Source organism: Hydra viridissima, unplaced genomic scaffold (assembly GCF_058129835.1).
Source record: "Hydra viridissima isolate aposymbiotic clone 2 unplaced genomic scaffold, HvirCarnegie_v1 scaffold_11, whole genome shotgun sequence".
NCBI classification, from domain to species: domain Eukaryota; kingdom Metazoa; phylum Cnidaria; class Hydrozoa; order Anthoathecata; family Hydridae; genus Hydra; species Hydra viridissima.
The window spans coordinates 304,880-323,504 of NW_028324310.1; the positions used below are offsets into that span (position 1 = coordinate 304,880).

Consider the following 18,625-nt stretch of genomic DNA (forward strand, 5'->3'; position numbering starts at 1 on the left):
AATTTAAGGTTATTTAAAAGACTTTCATTGCTACTTTATTAGACTCTTTTAAAATAAATTCTTTTAGCAGTTGGCAAGTTTTGGAGCGTTAAAATATTGTTAATGATGGATGGATGAAAGCGCAACGTTTTAAATCCGATTAAAAAAATTGAACTTGAAATTTCATATTAAAATGTCGCATTCAAAACTGATTGATATCTTCAAATCTCAGCCATAGATACTGAAACTTAGATTTGAAGTCTGATTCTAATTTTTAAGTTTAATTCTTGATTTCGGACAGCTTTCTGCTGTCCGACGATAATTTTAGAACAAAACTAAAGGTCATTAAAAAGTTAATTTAATAATTAAAATTATATTTATATAATATTTTTCAATAATAATCATCCTCGGTAGTATAGTGGTAAGTATCCCCGCCTGTCACGCGGGAGACCGGGGTTCGATTCCCCGCCGGGGAGCTTGTTCTCTTTTAATACTATTCATTTTTTACCTCTTACTCATATTTATATCATGGTTTGAGAAATTGATAAAAATACAATATAAATTCTCCAAAGTTAATCTCTGAGGGGTTAATATGAAAAAATGTTTTAACGAAGGTTTTTCTTTAACGAATTTAAATTTCAAAAGTTAAATGCCGCAGTAATTCCAAACTTACCACACTCCTTCTCAGGTTTTAAGATTTTTTTTTTGCCAGGTGTCAAAAAAGCTGCATTAAATTGGATTTTACCTGTAAACACCAATTTCTCTGGTGTTTTTAATAGTGTATTTAAATACTTCAATAAACCTCCTCTCTTTATACATTTACATTACGTCTCATTTTTCTACATGTTTTTGAATTATCATACCCCCATTTTCTGTCAGATGCTTACTTCCTCCCGAGTATTTATTTACCTTTTATCTTTGACTTTTGTTTTGAGGTAAAAACCAATTATTTTTGTCAAGCCCCAGTGGGCACCAACGTGATAATGACGTCGGAAATTTACGTCGAATTGCGATGTTAAATCAACATCAAAGAGACATAAGACTCATGGTTTTATCAAAACCCTTCGCACCAACATGAAAATGGGCATCGACGCCCTTTTCATGTTAGTGCGATATTGGTTTTAGGTTGGCATCAAAAATTAAAATTGCATTACATCGCATGTTAACGTCGATCCCCATCGCTAATTCGATATCGCGTTCGATTTCGCCCAAACGTTCTTCCAATGTCACCGTGCCAACTTGGCCAGAGAATGCCTTTTTCTTAATTTACTTTTTACAGGCTAATTTGAATTTGATTCAAACTACTGGTATCTGAGTATGGTACCAGACTTGTGTTAACGAAGCTATTGTTGACTTGTTCTAAAGAAATGTTATCCTCTCCTTGGAGCACAGTTGGACATTGCATTAACAAAAGTGATCGTGATCCATAACAAAAGATGTCATTTAATGTGGTGATCCATAACAAAAGATGTAATGTACCTCTGCTTTTAGTTTTTGTAATGTTAAATCCACCATAAGCTTCCACGTGGTGTTCCAAGATTTGTTCCAAGATTTGTTTCACTCAACCAACAATAACCGTTAGTTGAGTAAAACAAATCTTGGAACATCACGTTGGATCTTGGAACATCGTCAAACATCACATCACCACTATGTATTATTCGTCATTAAGATATTTCTAACGTAATTAAATATCTTAATGAGAAATAATACATAGTGGTGAGTACCTAAAAAAAATGTTTTTTTTTGCGTTTACTACTTAGCTGGAATGCACTCGAAATTTTGTATTCAAAATCTTAACAGCGCAACTTTTAAGAGAAAGAGGAATGGCAATAATATAAAGGTAATGATTGTACTTGTTGCTTTTACTGTATATACGGGTATTTTGGTTTACGTGCTTTTTTTTGTCTTAGAAATCCAATATCTTCATTTTGGCAGCAATTTTCTTAACTTATGAACTATTTTGGACTAAGGTATTTTTCTCTCTTTAAATTAGCAACAAATATCTTATTTGTAACTGCTTTAAAGACAAGATCAGTGTTTGCAATGTCCGTTGCGCAAGTTAAGTGCACGTAAATTTCTTTAGCTTTATTGCGATTTCTATCTAAGTATTTTTTCCTAATGTAGTGCCACTTCGTATTCATTTTCTCCTGTGTACTCTGGAAAGTATTGCATCAAGGAAGAGTGTTGGTACTTAAGTTCAAAAAAGTCTTTTTATTAAGAAGAATAACTGAAATACTAATAAAATGATCGTTATTTATAATTGAATCAAACTTTCAACCACTCCATTTCTTATATCGTCCTCAGCAAGACGCAAATCATAACAACTGAGGGCAGCAAAGTAACACCTGATGACTAAAAAATGAGACAACTTTAAAATTGTTATTATAGCCATAGTTACATAGCTATTAAACTTAATTTAAAATAAATTTATAAACAATTATATGATATTTAAAAAAATATATTTATTGGTTTTCAATAACATCATTAAAAGCAATTCGACCTAGACAAACTGAAGTCATTGAGGCATAACGTTTTGCCACTTCCGGATCCATTTTGTTAAGACAATTCACGATACGCCGTTTGAGTTGAGGAATGGTTCTTGCTTGCCAATTAGCCTCGTAGGCTAAGCGTTTCAACTGACCCCAAAAGTCCTCAATCGGTCGAGCTTCTGGTACATTGGGTGAATTTTTTACCTTTGGCAGGTATTTGATGTTATTGGCATCGAGAAAAGAAACCACTTCATTTGCATAGTGCGAGCTAGCTAAATCTGGCCAGAACAAGTATTCTTCATTTTTATAATATTCATCAATGAAGGGTATTAACCGCTTGCGGAGACATCCGATGTATGCTTGTTTGTTGATTGCCTGGCTACTTTAAAAAAACATTGGTTTTGAAGTCCCTTTGGGCAATATAATCAAAGAGACTAGCACCTTTTCCTCGTACTTTTTCTTTCTTTTGAATTTGACGTCGCTAGTTGTAGATGACACGTTGCTAGAATAGAAGCCATCGTTGCCAGCCAATGTTGTATTCGCATATGTGAAATATGATTCGTCATCCAAGACAAAATCAAAATTCCTAAAATTGCGATATATATGCCGACACAAAAGTTTGATTCGAGCTAGTTGGCTTTCGCTTCGATGTGGAATCTTTTTCTTCTTGTAATATCTAATATTTGTCTTGTTTTTAAGAATTTTAGATATATACGATTGGTCACAATCGAATCTTCGAGCTACTTGACGTTGTGAAACACCGTGATGATGATCAAATGCTTTTTTCAATTGGTCTATTGCTTTTTGTCCATTTTTTTCGCCTTTGGACCGCTACCTTTTTTTCGTTGATAGCCTAAATTTTTATCTACATTATTTCGTTGATAGCCTAAATTTTTTCGATGCTCCTTCATCTAGAAAGTGTTTTACTGTGAAGATTTTCGGCTTTTCCACATGCTAATTTCTAAATTGGCAAATGCGTTTTCTTAGGTCTTCTTGCAAACTTGTTTTATACGGAGCCATTTTATTTAATATTTTAAAACTATAATATAATTTTAATAGAGTATTAAATTCCCTATAAGTATACTAATATATTTCAATTGCATGATTATGAATAGCATACATATATTGATTTAAATTTTGTCTCATTTTTCAGTCATCAGGTGTTATATAGTTGGGTTTAAATAATATTATATATATATATATATATATATATATATATATATATATATATATATATATATATATATATATATATATATATATATATATATATATATATATATATATATAGCTGAAGTCCAAATGTTAGTTGTTAAAGCCAAAGCTTGAGTTTCTCCTCATTAACAACTTTTTCTCCATCAAGCTTGAGTTTCTCCTCATTAACAACTTTTTTAACATGATCACTAATATATTCATATAATTGAAGAATTAGAGTACGAGAAAGTGATCTTGAAGAAACATAGTTACACTTTTCTTTCGTTACTTGTTTCATTATTGAAAAGAAGATTTCGCTATCTATCATGGAGAATGGCAAGTTGTAAGTGATGACTCACTTTGCCACTTTAGTCACTAACTTAGTATTTTTAATATGATAATTTGCCCATGGTATTGCAACACGAGCTTGACTTGTTTTTAGAATTTTCGCTACTCGAGGATAAGCAGAGGCAGATGATGTAGAAGGTTAAGTATATGACCCAGGGACGGCAACAACTTTAGCTCTTTTTAGTCTACTAATGAATTCGTCATCTAAAGATTCATTTTCTGAAACATGACCCTTGGCAGAACTTCTATTTGTTTATTAAGTCTCTAGAATGCCAAGAAAGGATTTCACCTAAGATAATTAAGAAGAAAAAGATGTGCTTACCTGGATTTGGAACTAGTTCTTTATCACACTCATTACACTGGCATGATTAACAACAGTTCTTTCAAAAAAACTCCCATACATTTTTGATTTTTATGGGCATGATAAAGTTTGAGGCCTGAAAAAGAGAATTAATTTTGTTAAATGCTGTCAAAATATTGGCACGAACGAATATTATTCAAAAATAACATTCATATTTTCAGACACCCCATCTAGTTAACAAAAAAGACTATGACGTGACAATTGCAAAATGTTTACACAATATTATTTTTGTAAGTTTTTTTACAGTAAACTCAACGTAAAAAAGCAGAGATCAAAAAATTTTGTTTTAAAAAATCATCACCTGAAAAAACAACAAGTTTACTCTGAATAATTGTTTGTAGATTAAGTGTTGAACTGTTGTTAGTTCTAAATCTAAACCTATGCTATAAATGTCTTGCGCAATCTAATAATTTAATTTTAAATTCCCTTTATACAGTTTAATTATTAATCATTTAACTGTGCCAAGGGAATTTTATTTTTACTAGTGAAAAAAACAATTACTTTTTAGAAGTTTTAAAATGCAACAGTTTTTTATTACTAGAAATAATTCCCTCGGCACAGCTAACATTATTAACAAGTTAACTTTAATAAGAGAATTCGAATTTCAATTATTAAATCTCAAGGTCGTAACTGACGTTATTTTCGAACCATTTATCAGGTAAGAATTGTTATTAACAATATATGCGTACATTCGAAAGAATGATTACATTCTTTCGAACGAATGATTATTCGAGGAATGTTTGTTCAAAAAATACTCGTACTAGCTAATTTTTTTTTTCAAATTTCTTTAACGACTACTCGAAGGCCCACATTCCTTAAAAAGAATAGTTTACAACAAATATAATCAAATAGCTTGTATCTAAAAAAAACTCATCTACGCACATTTTTTAGAATATTTAATAACCTATAAAAACATGTTTAAATAGTCAGTAATCTAAACAGAAGATTGTTACATCATTCCTTAAATAACATTGTTAAACAACATATAGACTCAATCCTTCAAATTCACTCTATTCCAAACTTAAAGAAACCAACTATAAAATTTAATAACAACTGCTAAACTTTCATAACAACTGCATAATCAAGATGATAATATCTTTCTTTAAAAGGAAAAAAAATTAAAAACGCTTCGATGACCTAAGGCTCAAGTCTTTTCAGGAGAGAGAAAAATTCTATGAGAATATTCCTAAACATAAATATCACAAAAACAGTAAAAATTTATTTGAAAAATTCAAAAAATCTTCATGAATTTATTATGCGAAAAAATTAGAACAAAACATGCGTCGTCATAAAAAGGATTTATTTTACAGGTAAACAAAAATATATTTGAGAGATGGTTAACTAATTTATGAAAATACAAATTTAGCTGCAAATTAAGAGTAGAAATCATTGATGCGTTTCGAGAACGATTCACTTTAAAATATCTTCCAAACTCTTCAAAATGAAAAAAGAGCAGAAATTGATAAAATCAGCGTGCATGTTTTTTTTTAGTGTCCAATTTTTTTTTCAGCGTCCAATTTTTTTTCGAAACCATTGAATTTTCCTTTTATCAAGTTTATAAAATACGATAGAGTGATGAAAAATTTGGCGCATCGCGTTGATGTTTAGGTTTGGTAATGACTCACCGAACTCAAACTACAGGCCTATATCTGTACTTCCTTGTTTTTTCAAAAGATGTTGAGCGTAAAATCTACAAATAGACTTTATAAACACGTAACAGATAATGATTACTGTATAGCAAAGAACTCGAATTTTAAAAACAGCACTCCCCCAACTACAGTATTTGAACTGATAAATGACATAACTAATGAGATCTAGATGCAATATTTGAAGATTGATACAGTTCATAAAATCTTTCAAGGGCGATTTTAAAGATTCACTTTCTACATACTCATGCCACAAATTGGCAATTCTATCAAGGCTGGAGAGGGGGAGGGGTTATATTTTGCTAATATAAGTCATAAAATCACATGTCAATATCTTCGTTATCATATTCATCGTTGTCAATAGCCATTTCTGTTGGTTATAAATAACCTCATTGGGGACTTATTCAGAATAGGGGATTATATAAGAAATTAAGTTTTAGAGGCAAAAAGTTTTTTCGATAGACTACAAGAGATTTGAAGATGAGACAACTTGCATTGGATTCTAAATTCTCTACATGTTTATAGTAAGCTAAGATCAATTATATATACTAAGTGTTCAACTCGGGGAATTTTATTGGACGAAAAGTGAAGCCTCTTTTTTTGTTAGCAAATTTAATCCGCCATTTGTAATAAGGGAAAGAGCTATATCCAACGTGCGAAATAAAAGTAAAGTCATCAATATTGGATTATTTAACATCTTTTTACTCCCCGGTCACACTCACCAATCACTTTGCTAACTAACACAAAAACTGGCATAGTGGGAAGACAGCTGACAGCCTCGCACTTTTTCTTTAAACTCTCTTTAGAATAAAAAAGAAATTAAAAGTAAAAAGATAATAAATTGAAATAATAAATGGACTGTATTTTTCTTTTGGTCTGTTTTTAAACTTTCTCTTTTATCTCTTTTTTGCTTTCTTCTTTTTAATTCTTCTCCAGTTCTAAAATCTACCTCTCCATATCTTGAATATTTTTCTGTTATCGTTTTCCCGTTTGATTAACTTTGCTATATTATTTAATTTTTTTTTTTATAAACAGCAAAATATCTCGCCGAACCACATCGCTAAAGCAGAGTCTCATGAAATTTTTTAATTATTCCCCCTCGTGAAATAGTGGTATTTCCTGTTATCTTATTGAGGACATTAGCGTATGGATGTAAACTCGGTTGAAATGACTCATTTGTTGCGGTTTCTTTTCGCGAAGTTGAATGTTTTTCGGTAGAATCTGCTAAGACTAAAATCTCTGAATCCGTTAACCGATCAACTGAAAAATATCTATGTATAGTTACCTCGAGCGAGTGAAATGTCCATTCATCAATCGATGATAAGTTGATATCATCTTCGCTCATTCCATCAAATGGATCATCGAGTGTATCTTGTACTCCCTGCAAAGCCGAGAAAAAAAAAGTTACCAAAACCGAAATAAAATAAGGCGCCCATTCACTTTCGTTTTTTTCCCCTACAAGGTTAAAGTACGGAGATAAAATCGTCGGAAGAAAAAATATTAGAACTTTGTTGAAAGAACGAATTGAACGAGGAGACCGATACTCACGAACGACTCGGAGACGCTCGAATGATAGACAAATTGACATTAGCACCAAATAAACTCGGGCTACGAGAGGAGAGTTTAGTGGCAACTTGCTTGTTCGAACGTTCTCTATAAGTTGATTAGCATCGCTTAAATCCTCATACATTGCTCTTAAGATAATTTTGCGCCTAGAAATCTTTTTCGTTATTAGATATTCTCTCATATGAAAAAGCATACTCTTCAGTTTTTGGTGAACAGCTTGCAACCATATTTTATCTAAATTTGAATCGACTCTCCAATCTCTCATGCTAAAGAACCAAGACATTCCTGCAGACTTAAAATTTGCTATATCATCCAAAACCTTTTCCCTTCTTTGAAAGTCAGCATTGATGGAAAAAGCGAGGGGGAAAACTATCGGAGATACAAACAGATTTACATCAACATCAAAAGTTAATTCAAATCGGCTTGATAAATAAACAGAAACAACCGCTATAGCGATTTGGACAATAACCATGAAATTCAGATTTTGAGCGAAACTTTTCAAAGTGTCCATGGTGAACGTATACTGCAAAACCCCCCGATAATAAAAACTGCGATTACTTAACAGTTTGAGTTTTCTCTTTTCGGACCACTCTAAAATTTCTTTTCGTTCTTCATTTTGTGGAATGTCCCAAAAAAGAGATCCAGCAAGTCCAGCCTTTCGTTTAGCCATATTTTTCCTCTAATGCGTATAATATATTGATATTACAATTGCTTTTGGTTTTAACCCGCTGATTTAAAGCGAAACAAATCTTTAATGTAAAAAAAAAAAAAAATAACATGAAAAACTTTAAATTCAGATCGAAGCATTCATAAGAAAGGATCTGACATATTCTAGCAACAGTTCTTACAAATTAAATGGAGATTTCAATTGAATGGGTTAAAACAATAAAAATGAAAGAAATGTTAAAGAAATATTACAAGTTCAGAATTTATTAATACAAGGACTTAACTGTTCTGATAGAGATACTTTTTGTAAAACATGACACCACAACCTAACACCGTTATATATACATATCATACATCATATATATCATATCATCAGATATAATATGGTATGTGTGTATTATATATGTATACACACACCATAAATGTATAAATTTTTTGAGTATATATACTTGTTTATAAATATACATCCAAAAAAAAAAGACTTTCAAATTCAAGAACATCGTTTTAAATCAAAATAAGGACTCAAGTTTACTAATGAAGCTTCCTTCATGCTGCATCAAAACTGTTTTTTTTTCGTTGATGATTGTAGAAATTTTATCTCGGTCCAGACACAAACTTTAGGTTATCAAGATAAAAACAACCTCTTTGTTAGGCAACATCGACACGCTGTTTTTATTTGCTTTTTTTTTAAAAAAAAAAAAAAACATTTTTTATAAAACATTTTGATTTATTTTGTGTACTAATAATATTTTCAGATAAAAGTAACAAAGTACACGAGTGATGACGATATGCTGCAATTTACATGTTGGAATTTGATTTCTTAAAAAAATATCGGAGTATCAAATTACATCGGAAATTGTTTGTCGGTTCGTGTATAACTTAATTGTCGGCTTTATGGTTGAACTAAAAGTTCGATCATGTTTTAATGTAAATTCATAATGAAAAAAAGTTATTTATCCATTATGCATCATTGTTGCATAATTAACCCATATTTCGAAAATAACGATGAAAAAAAAAAAAATCATTAACCCTTTCGCTGGGTTGTTGTATAACAACAAAACTCAGCCTCCCCAATTCAAATGGTGCGTTCTAACCGATTGAAAACAATATTTTATAAAGGAGAGTTGAGAAAGGCTGTAGAAAAAATCTACTTTAACATTTCATAGTACCACTGTCATCTTGTAGATGATTTTTTATGAGTTATGTTAGTTATGGAAAAATAATTGGTGCATGAAAGTATTTTAAAAAGCAACAACAGCTTTACCAGGACCGATAAATTTGTAAAACAGCAATGAAAAACAATTATTTGACATGAAATAAGTTTTATTTTCCAATATAATCTCCCTTTACAAACAATTGTCAAACGCTTTTTCAATTCTTTAATATTTGCTGTCATGAAATGCATCCTTGTCTTGTGATAACGCGAGTTAGAAAAGAATCAGGGGCGGTGTCATTAAAAATGTCTTTATGTAAATATATATTATTTATGCCATATATATATGTGTGTGTAAATGTAAATATATATTATTTATGCCATATATATATGTGTGTGTGTATATATATATATATATATATATATATATATATATATATATATATATATATATATATATACGAAAAAATTAACAAAAATAAATGTAAATTTACAATCTAAAAAAGCGATCAACACACAAATAATTCGATTTTCCAGTTTTAAACAAGCAAGTATTTTCTAAAGGTCCTGAAACACATTTTCAACTCTTAGTCGATTCTGGTGAACAGGATAGTACAAAAGACGAAACATCTGATAGAGATGGCGTATTCTGAGGGATCTTATTCTTCTTCCGTTTAGGTGGAGCTGCTAGACGTCCTTTCGATTCTTTCTAAAAGTAACAGACAACTTATGACACGTTTCGTTTTCTTAAATTATCATCGTCACCTTACAACAACACCATCAACTATTTGAGAAAAAAATAAGACGAACTTCTTTTGAAGTTTAGAGTAAACGTACTTTTCCGTATCTATCGCCTAACGTAAGCACTAACTTTCTGATATAGATTCTGGCTTCGTCGAGCTGCGCTTCTATTTTCTCTCTTCGTATGCGTTCGAATTCAAGATAATCATTCAACTTCTTAATAACTCTAAACGGAAGATGTTTAAACCGTAAACTTAATACCCATAAAATAACAGCATCGACAGCTCTTTTTTAATGCAAATGCTTTTTATAAGGTAATATTTCATACAGGTCCTTTTCCTCCAATGCAGCTCGTAACATCTCCTCTGTTGATAAACTTAATTTTGTAGAAGTGCTCACTTTTTTCACTTGATTTTCAGACCCAATAAAAGTATCTTCTTTTAGAAACGAAAAAAATCTCATTTAGCATTTAGCATCAATTCATGATATAAAAAAAAGAGCAACCAACTTAAGAATATAATGACATTTGTTAAAAAATATCAAACCACCTTTATTACCCTCATCGTTTAGGAATGAAAAATTATTTTCTTGCGATTTCAAAAATAATAAGTTACATCAACCTTCAACTTTATACTCCTCGCCATCGCTGGTCGCAGTTGGATGATTTGATGAATCATTGGGAAAGATTGGCAACGAAACATCTTTTTCCCTTGAATCTTAAAACGAAAAAAAACAAAAACAAAAGAAAAACAAAACTATCAGTTTTAATGATCTAAATCGCCGGTAAATTGGAGATTTTCTAAATGAGAGCTTACTTTTAAGTTGCTCTGAAGCAGCTTTGCTATAATCTAAAAAGAACATACACAAAAGAAAAAACGAAACAAAAGAAAAAACCATGAACGAAATTTGTAGTTAATTTCATTCATGGTATTTTAGCAAACACGAACACCAATATCTCAGAGCTGCAAGTAACAGCTTTGACTTAGGAGGTGATTACAGTGAGCAAAAATATTTAATGGACTAAGAACTTTTTTAGTATTTTCTTTTTAAATATGGTAAAAGTTATGTTCATACTTTTGTTGTTTAAAAAGTTTGTTGAAATCATAAAGATTAGCATAATATTTTACTAATTTTATTTGCAACCTTTTAAATTTAGTAACACATCATATTAGGGACTTTGTTTTGATTTAGACCGAAATCATTCGGTTTTGATTTTACTATGTTTTTAGTCTCTTTTGGGTCAATTCGGTCCCAAGCTTTCGAGATCGTATCTTTCAGATGTTCTTTCTTTCAAAACCACTTAACTCCGATCTTACAGTCCGAGTTGCCTATAAATTCTGAATGGGATTTAAGCCTGGCAAATGTGTTGGCCATTCCATTACTTCTACAGTATTTGAACCATTTGTGTTTTTTCTTTGCTGTATGCTTAGGATTATTATCTTCTTGGAAGATAAAGTTGTTGCCTAATCTTAACATTCTGGCTGAAGGTTTAAGATTTTTTTTCCAAAATGTCTGTGTACACTGCGGCGTTCATGATGCTATCATAAAAGTTATTTTTCCAACTCTTCGCCATGATGTAGCACCCCAAACCATATTTCTGACACCAAACTTAACAAATTTAGCAAATACTAGTCTTCGGTTCATATGTTTTTTAGTTAAAAAATGTTTCTTACAAACAAGTCATCTTTGAAATCATTCATCTCTGATTCTGTTTTGAATAGTCAGTAGAGTGACTTTGATATAATGATCTTTTTCAACCTTCTCTGCTATCTTTCCTGAATTAGATAAATCAACTTTCTTGAAGATTCGATGCGGTTTTCTTTTACTTGAATAATGTTTTTATCAATTGATTCAGTAATCTTTCTTTTACAACCTTTTTCAGTAATAGCAGTTGTACCAAATAAATTATAACTCCTGTTAAACTGTACATTTCTCGGTAAGCTTTCCTGAATTAAATGAATCCACTGTGTTTTTCCTGAATTAGATAAATCAACTGTCAAATTTCTTTAATAAATTATGGCTTTAATAAAATTGATAGGTTAAGAATTATGGCATGTGGCCATAATTTTAAACCTATCAAATATCTATTCTTATATAACCTACCTATCAATGACTTCATTTACATATTTTTTTATTTATCATTATTTTATATGTTTAAGCAGATGAAACGTCAATTACAAAACTTTCAAAAACTTCCCTAAATCGAATAAACTAAAATTTTTCTTGGTTCAATATTTTTTTGTTTACATTGAATGCAAATATAAATTTCAAATTGTTCTAGAACAATAGAAGATTGACAGAAACATACCCGCACACAGTTATACATCATCATCATCATCATCATCATCATCATCATCATCATCATCATCATCATCATCATCATCATCATCATCATCATCATCATCATCATCATCCTCATCCTCATCCTCATCCTCATCCTCATCCTCATCCTCATCCTCATCTTCATCCTCATCCTCATCCTCATCCTCATCCTCATCATCCTCATCATACTCATCCTCATTATCATCATCATCATCATCATCATCATCATCATCATCATCATCATCATCATCATCATCATCATCATCATCCTCATCTTTATTCTCATCATCCCCATCATCATCCTCATCATCCTCATCTTCATCCTCATCATCCTCATCATACTCATCCTCATCATCCTCATCATCATCATCGTATAATATTATTGTAAAACAACTCATGAAAAATTGGAGTATATAATTTTATAATCTCAAATAAAAACTTACTTATCAAATATTCAACACAACTATGATTCAAATTTTGTATAGAAACCATTTTTGGTGTCTGACCCTTTAATAAATAAACAAAAGCAAAAATGTAATTGAGAAAAACCTCTTTAAAAAAAAACTTCTCTTTTGATTTAATATGAGAATCTGTCTTTGCCAGTAATGCTCTCCTAATATAATATACATACAATACTCTCTTGTTATATACAGAAAGTTCATTTCAATATGCATTAATGAAAACTTTATACCTTGTCATTAGGATTCTGGAGGAGTGCTAAAAAAGTATAGACTATACTTTCATTTGCAGCATCACAGAGAACCTTTAGGCAATCAAGTTGACCTTCACTGCAGCACAAATGAACTTTATTTAAAAATAATTAGTAGGCATAATTATGTGATTATTGATAATCTATTAAGAGTAACATATGATAACAGAAAATCTGGACAAACCTTGTAGCTTCAATACATGTCTAATAATGTTTTATAATTTTATAATCCTACCTATTATGTTGCTAATTTGATCCTCTACAATATACCATAGCCTTTATTTTTTCAGAACTTACTTAAACATGTCTAAAAGCTTTATTAACCATGAATTCATGAAGACCTTGAGGCACATGAGAGTCACACACATTAAGAGTTGTCTGGTAAATGTGGCAAACTCTTTCAGCCTGAAGAGCAGTCATCTGTCGGCCACACTTTTGGAGGCAGAGCATACAGACACACTTTCTATTCTGCTCACGTCAGCTGCTCATGACATCTTAAGTTAGTGGATTGTAGCTGTGTACCTAGACAAATTCAGGCATAATATGAAAATGAAGAATATGATTGACAAATATTAGGATTTCTGGCAATGTTATTTCATTAGACTCAAGTAGGTGTATTTCAAATAAATAAAATATTGCTACAAGTAGAGCTACATTTTTACCTAAATCACTTCTAATACTTCAGCCTAACAATTTGCATATTATAAAAAATGAAAAACAAAATTATTTTCCACATACAACAATTTTCAAGTGAAAGGCTTGAAAATTTTGGATATTTCTGCAAACGCTTTGACCCCCTAAACCAAAAGTGTTGGTAAGAACATGAAAATCCTTATTTTATAAAGTTATTGGTATATTCAAATAGAGCACATGAAAACTACCATAACTTTTGTTATACTGCAGGGATTGGGATACTGCGGGGATTGGGATAAAATTTTACCCAAATCTTGGTATTGGCATAGGGTAAATTACCACCAAATTTTATTGGTCTATGATTAATGGTATGGATTTTATAGCAGACGTACCTAAAAGATTTCAAAACTTGCACCAGGTAACCCTGGAATGTGTACACTATCACCCCAAATAGGTGGCATTCTTGGGCCAGCTACATTGGCAATATCGGATTCCATGATAACAGCAGCTTAGTTGAGAATTTTAAAGTGCCGAAAATTGGTTGCACGTTTTGGGAAAAAAATTGTGATCATTGACAAAAAGTCATATTTTTCTTTAAGCAATATCAACTTTCTGGCAATCAGGATATCATACTTCTGTCCCCAATGCAATGTAGGCATTGGGGACAGAAGTATATATCCTGCGTTGCCAGAAAGTTGATATTGAGATCAAGCTCAAAAGAAAAAGCAAATATGAGCCAAAATTATTAGTTTAGATAGCCTTTTCTGAGAAAGGAGTCACAAAGAATTACATTGCTCCTTTGGACCAAGCAGTCAACAAGGATGTGTACATTTCTAAATGTCTGGTAAATCTAAAGAAGTTCATCAGCAACGTTCAAAAAAACCAAAACTGCATAGATTGGCTTGGGGCGAGTACTTTTACAAGAGCTGACCATGTTTGGTGAAATGGACTGATAAATATTTTTTTTTTTTATTTTGTAAAATACAAGTTTCATGTTATTATGGTTTTTAATTTAATAAAATTGATAACTTTGTTCAAGAGATATTTATTTTCAAAGTTTTTTCCAGATTTTTAGTTATCATATATTATTTCGTATACTTCACTATAATTTAACAACTCACCTAGATTGTTTCCATCTCGATCAACAGCTTCTATGTCACAACCCCATTTTATAAGTACCTAAAAGATTAAATGAATATAAAATTATAACAAGCAAAAAACAAATGATGATTACTAACTATTACTTTAAAGTGTTAAAATAACAAATAAATTATAAACCAACACCTTTAAACAATCCAGAGTTCCGTGGTGAACTGAAGTGTGTGCTGCTGTCCAGCCCATATGATCTCTTAACTCTATATTCTGAAGAAAAAAGGCTTTGTATAGATAAGTCAAATAATTATCTCGAGTGCAATTGAAAACAAATAATTAAATCAACATTTAAAACAATAATAGCATCTTCAATCAATAAAGACTTCTTACTTGTCCTTGTCTTAGATACTCTTCTAAAACAGCTGAATGACCATGGGAACAAGCCAAATGAGCAATTGTTTTGTCTAGTTAAAACAAACTCATTTTTGGTTATCACTGATTTGAGTTTTTTTGCGATAATAAGAGCTATAAATTTACTCTAAAGATTTTTATTCTATATTTATTAAATATTCAGTGGCTTGAAAAATATTAGAATCAACTTCAAACTTTAGTGATTTCTTATGTCCTACATTTTTTAGTTTTTAATTAAAAGTTAAAAACTAAAAAGCATAATATATAACACAGTGCATGTGTTTACTAGGGGGGGGGGGGGTCATTTTAAGGAAATTTTAAAAACTCAAGTACATACTCAACTTAAGTTTTAGTAAATATGTTAAAGCTTACTCAAAATTTTTTTCAGGTTGATCAGATGACTTTTATGTCTCCCTCAAGAGCAAAAATTAAAAATATGTCCTTTAAAATAGAAAAAATAAGTTAAATTTGGGGTGTTTGAGGGTGATCAAAATGAAAAAAAAAAAATTTTTCTGGTTCATTTGTTATAAATATTTTCATTTTAAAAGGGTACATCCTCAGGTTTTTTGCTTATTTTCAGGAAAAACAATATTCATGAGAGGAAAAAAAAGAAACATTTTTGTTATGCAAAAAGGTTAAGTAAATTTGTTAATTATGCTTTTGCATACCTAAAACTCTTTTAGATGGACAGCTGGCAAAAGGCTAACCTGCTTTAAAAAGCTTCCTGAAAATTGAATAAAGCTTTGGGTTTTTAGACAACCTATTTAATAAATAAAAAGGGCCACTGCAATTACTTTAATTGTTGAACAAAAGTTTAAGTTTAAGGTATTATAGACTTTTGCCTAAAAACCTATCATGATAAACAGCTCCAGTTTTCCTTAATTTGAAATTGTTAAATGGGGATAAAAACTTCATGGTTATTTCAGCTAACTCTGTCTGCCATTCCTCACATTGCACTTTTTAATAACATAGGCCTGACAGTAATCCAAAGTATGTGCAGTAGGTTTACAATTAAATGATCTATGATGCCAATCTGCTGCTTCAAAATCTGTATCAAGATTAGCACTGGTGCCATTAGAACTGAATTCTAGTTCTGAGTTGACTTCAATTTCTTTAGGTCCATCTGATGGTCTTGTACTCTTCTACACACCTTCAGAAACCTAAAGGTAATTTGTTTTAACAAATAAAATGTGTATATACACATAATTTGTATGTATATTATTTATATAATGTATATTACTCATACTATATTTTAATGCAGTAGTAAAATAAACCCACCTTCTTCCAGGACTTTCTGTCTTCTAATCCCAAAGAGAGGTATCTTAATCCTTCCTAGTCTTCAAAAAAAACTTAAATCCTCATGCTTGTTATTAGCTGAGCATTTCTAGTCCCTCCCAATTTGGCTATTCAAATCTGCGCAACCAATCAAAAACAACTTTTTCAAAAAAGCAGTAAAATTTCCATGTTTAACTTTATATATATACATAAACACACGCATGCAGGTACGCACACACATGCACACATACAGTGTATACAAGCAAAATATGATATGGTTTAAACACCATTAAGGAAAAAAGTTATTATAAAGGTTGGTAAAACATTCCTCAGCTTAATAAGTATTTTCCAGCAAAGCATAAGCTGAACAACATCTTCAACAGAAACACATTAAAACTTGGAATTTATAGTAAACTCACATAACCACAAAATCATTGATGAAGTTTTGACCCAAATAAGAAATCCTGCAATTATACCAATATTCTGCAATGCCACCTTAATCAACTTTACCTAATTGAAAACACCCTATACAAAGCTGTTATCTAATTTGACCTTCAAAACAATATAGATAAAGTGTATATAGGTATTTGTGAACCACCATTGAAGTTGTATTATGCAAACCAATCAAGTTGTTTAAGATTGCAAGCTACAGAAATGATACTGAGTTATCTAAGGAAGTATGACATGTAAAGAAAAAAACAGAAAACCATCAATTAAATGGAATAGTATTAGGAAGTCAGCCTTAATAACTTACCAAAAAAAGTTCATCTAAAGTTTACTAAGTTTAAAAAATAAAAAACAAACAATAAAAAGAAAAGAAGTTTTTAAAAGTGTTACCACGAGAATCTTTCATTTTGATATCAGCTCCATTATTTACCAAAATCTAAGATGGAAGAAAAAAAATACTTTCATAGGAGTGTATATGACAATGCTTATTACTTTTAAAGCAAGAATTAAAAGAATAAAAACTTTATCACAGAAAAACATTACATCCTATAATTTACTTTTTTATAACACCAAATTTTTAACTTTGGTTTTAATCAGAATTATTCTTTTGCACAACAATTTCTATAACACAAAACCTTTCAAAAATTTACACTTAGAGACTAGGACTATTGATTTTTGTGTTAGTTTTAAAGAAACAGGATTAAAAGTGGTTCAAAGAAAAATGACTAAAATGAGTTGAACTAACAGCTCATTTCGGTTGTTTAGGTAGTGTTAGCTGACACTAACACACTAGCTAATGTTATCAAAAATTGTTAGCTAATACTAGCACTCTTTGTTTTTATAATGCTATTAATACTAATTATTAATGCTCTTAATAAATGTTGAAGCTTTTAGTCCTTGGTAAAAAATGCATAACTACAGTAAAATGTATATACTCTGTGTCACAGAGTATTAGCTGACACAGCAGATTTACACACTCTTACACTTCCATTTATGGCAATTAAAGATAAACTATGTAACTGTTCATTTGAGATAAAAAGAATTGAAGTCAATAAGGACACAAAGCTCTTGCCTGTTTAATCTTTAATGAAAACCAACCAATAATCAGAACATATCATAGAAAATGGTTTTGTAACTCATTTATCATAAAAAATTTCACCTTGAGACATTCGTCTCTTCCTTTTATTGCAGATATATGAATAGGTGTCCAACCTTTTTCACTTTTCAAATTGACATTTGCTTTATTTAGTATTAGCCATTTCAAACACTAAAAAATCAGAAAACTAAAAAAATATCAATTTAAAAAAAAAAATCAATTTTAGAGAATAAAGAAAGAATATTCTAAAACAAGATTTAAAAATTAAAAAAATGCAAAACATACATCAATTGAATCATGCAACACAGCCCAGTGTAGGAGTGTAAACTTGTATTTTTCATCTTGTTTGTCAAAAAGATTTTGATTGGCATGCATGATGCTTTTAAGATCAGCAACATTGTTCTTTATTACAGCATCAACTAATATATTGAACATTAGTTTTGAACACTCTTGCTATAAAAGTTTACAAAATTAAAAGTTTATTTATTAAACAAAAT

General features: G+C 30.6%; 2 protein-coding genes, 1 long non-coding RNA gene and 1 other non-coding gene across 11 annotated transcripts; 1 reads left to right on the forward strand and 3 right to left on the reverse strand.

Annotated features, from left to right (window-relative positions):
- Nucleotides 1-383: 383 nt before the first annotated feature.
- On the forward strand, nucleotides 384-455 carry Trnad-guc (transfer RNA aspartic acid (anticodon GUC)). Its single transcript has one exon. It is a non-coding gene; the product is annotated as a tRNA-Asp (tRNA).
- A 3,315-nt stretch (nucleotides 456-3,770) lies between these two features.
- LOC149881536 (uncharacterized) lies at nucleotides 3,771-4,898 on the reverse strand. Its single transcript, XR_016445305.1, has 3 exons — nucleotides 4,673-4,898; nucleotides 4,333-4,447; nucleotides 3,771-4,214 (listed from the first exon to the last, which is right to left on the reverse strand). It is a non-coding gene; the product is annotated as an uncharacterized LOC149881536 (long non-coding RNA).
- Nucleotides 4,899-6,774: 1,876 nt separating this feature from the next.
- LOC149881537 (uncharacterized) lies at nucleotides 6,775-8,948 on the reverse strand. Its single transcript, XM_090067448.1, has one exon. It carries the CDS (start codon nucleotides 8,251-8,253, stop codon nucleotides 7,078-7,080), a length of 1,176 nt encoding a protein of 391 aa, XP_089923574.1. The 5' UTR covers nucleotides 8,254-8,948; the 3' UTR covers nucleotides 6,775-7,077.
- A 924-nt stretch (nucleotides 8,949-9,872) lies between these two features.
- Nucleotides 9,873-18,605, reverse strand: LOC145191042 (uncharacterized). 8 transcript variants are annotated; one of them, XM_090066496.1, is made up of 13 exons: nucleotides 18,414-18,604; nucleotides 18,192-18,299; nucleotides 17,423-17,468; nucleotides 15,290-15,363; nucleotides 15,092-15,169; nucleotides 14,929-14,986; nucleotides 13,157-13,269; nucleotides 12,909-12,972; nucleotides 10,959-10,991; nucleotides 10,764-10,859; nucleotides 10,472-10,577; nucleotides 10,240-10,369; nucleotides 9,879-10,111 (listed from the first exon to the last, which is right to left on the reverse strand). In XM_090066496.1, exons 1-13 carry the CDS (start codon nucleotides 18,561-18,563, stop codon nucleotides 9,983-9,985), a joined length of 1,185 nt encoding a protein of 394 aa, XP_089922622.1. In that variant the 5' UTR covers nucleotides 18,564-18,604; the 3' UTR covers nucleotides 9,879-9,982. The 8 variants fall into 8 exon arrangements, 4 of the variants coding, with proteins under 4 accessions (XP_089922624.1, XP_089922622.1, XP_089922621.1 ...); XM_090066495.1 differs by having other exon boundaries at nucleotides 9,881-10,111; nucleotides 10,472-10,580; XM_090066498.1 differs by lacking the exons at nucleotides 18,192-18,299; nucleotides 18,414-18,604 and adding an exon at nucleotides 17,005-17,095 and having other exon boundaries at nucleotides 9,873-10,111; nucleotides 10,472-10,580; nucleotides 17,423-17,470.
- Nucleotides 18,606-18,625: the final 20 nt, after the last annotated feature.